The 819-nt window shown below is 68.4% G+C and overlaps 1 protein-coding gene across 1 annotated transcript in view; it reads left to right on the top strand.

Moving 5' to 3' along the window:
- H696_05755 (hypothetical protein) overlaps window positions 1-819 on the top strand; it is a 6,474-nt gene continuing 5,655 nt past the window's right edge. The window contains exons 1-4 of the mRNA XM_009499566.1: window positions 1-263; window positions 370-427; window positions 540-574; window positions 712-807. Of these exons, the coding sequence (XP_009497841.1) occupies window positions 26-263; window positions 370-427; window positions 540-574; window positions 712-807 (427 nt within the window). The 5' untranslated portion in view covers window positions 1-25. The remainder of the gene's footprint in view (window positions 264-369; window positions 428-539; window positions 575-711; window positions 808-819) is intronic.

Here is an 819-nt window from a genome sequence, read left to right as displayed (position 1 = left end):
CTCGCCCCGCCCCCGCCTCCTCCGGATGTTGGACCGCTCGGATGTCGCGGCCGCCTCCCTGGTGGCCGCCTGTCTGGGCATCTTCCTCAGCAGCGGCCGTATCTTCGCGATCGCGGAACGGCACCTTCTCTACGATCCGGCGGAGCTGAACCTGAATACGCTCGACACGACGTCCCTGCTGCTAGACCGCCGCTACTTCCACTCGACAGCCGAGAGACAGCTCCTCGAGTCCAGCTCCGCCTTCCATGCCTTTGCCAATGAGGGTACGCCCGGCGCATGCCGTCGCTCCTGCCGCCGGCATCACCCCCCCCCCCCCTGGCCCCGGTGCCGCGCTCCTCACACACTACCCCCTCCCCGATCGGGCCTCAGTCTCTCTCAACGATCTGGCATCCATCGCCCTCTCGGCCAATACACTCCTGGCCCATCCGTACGTCCATCGGGCCGGGCCCCCTGCTTCGCTCGCTCCCTCCCTCCCTCCCTCCTTGGTCCCCATCTCACCGCTCCCCTGGATGCTCCCTCCTCCCCCGCCTGCTGCACAGCGCGGCGGACCTCCTGATTCAGCGGGTCTCCTCCGGTGCGAGCCCCTCTCCGCTTGCTTTCTTTCGCCCCGAGCCCGTGCTTCCGCCACTGACTCTCTCCCCCTCTCTCTCGCCCTCCCCCCCCCCCCCGCACGTACGCGCGCGTGTGTGCATGTGTGTGTGTGCGCGCCAGATGAGGTCATCGAGCACATCCTCCTCATGGCCGAGAGCGAAGACCCCACCAAACGCCACGCCGGCCTGATCGCCCTCGCATCGGTCTTTCTTCAGGGTCCGCCCCCCC

This window comes from Fonticula alba (assembly GCF_000388065.1).
Source record: "Fonticula alba strain ATCC 38817 unplaced genomic scaffold supercont2.13, whole genome shotgun sequence".
NCBI lineage: Eukaryota > Rotosphaerida > Fonticulaceae > Fonticula > Fonticula alba.
Note: the sequence above shows the minus strand (reverse complement) of the source record. Positions and strands in the feature narration are given on the sequence as shown.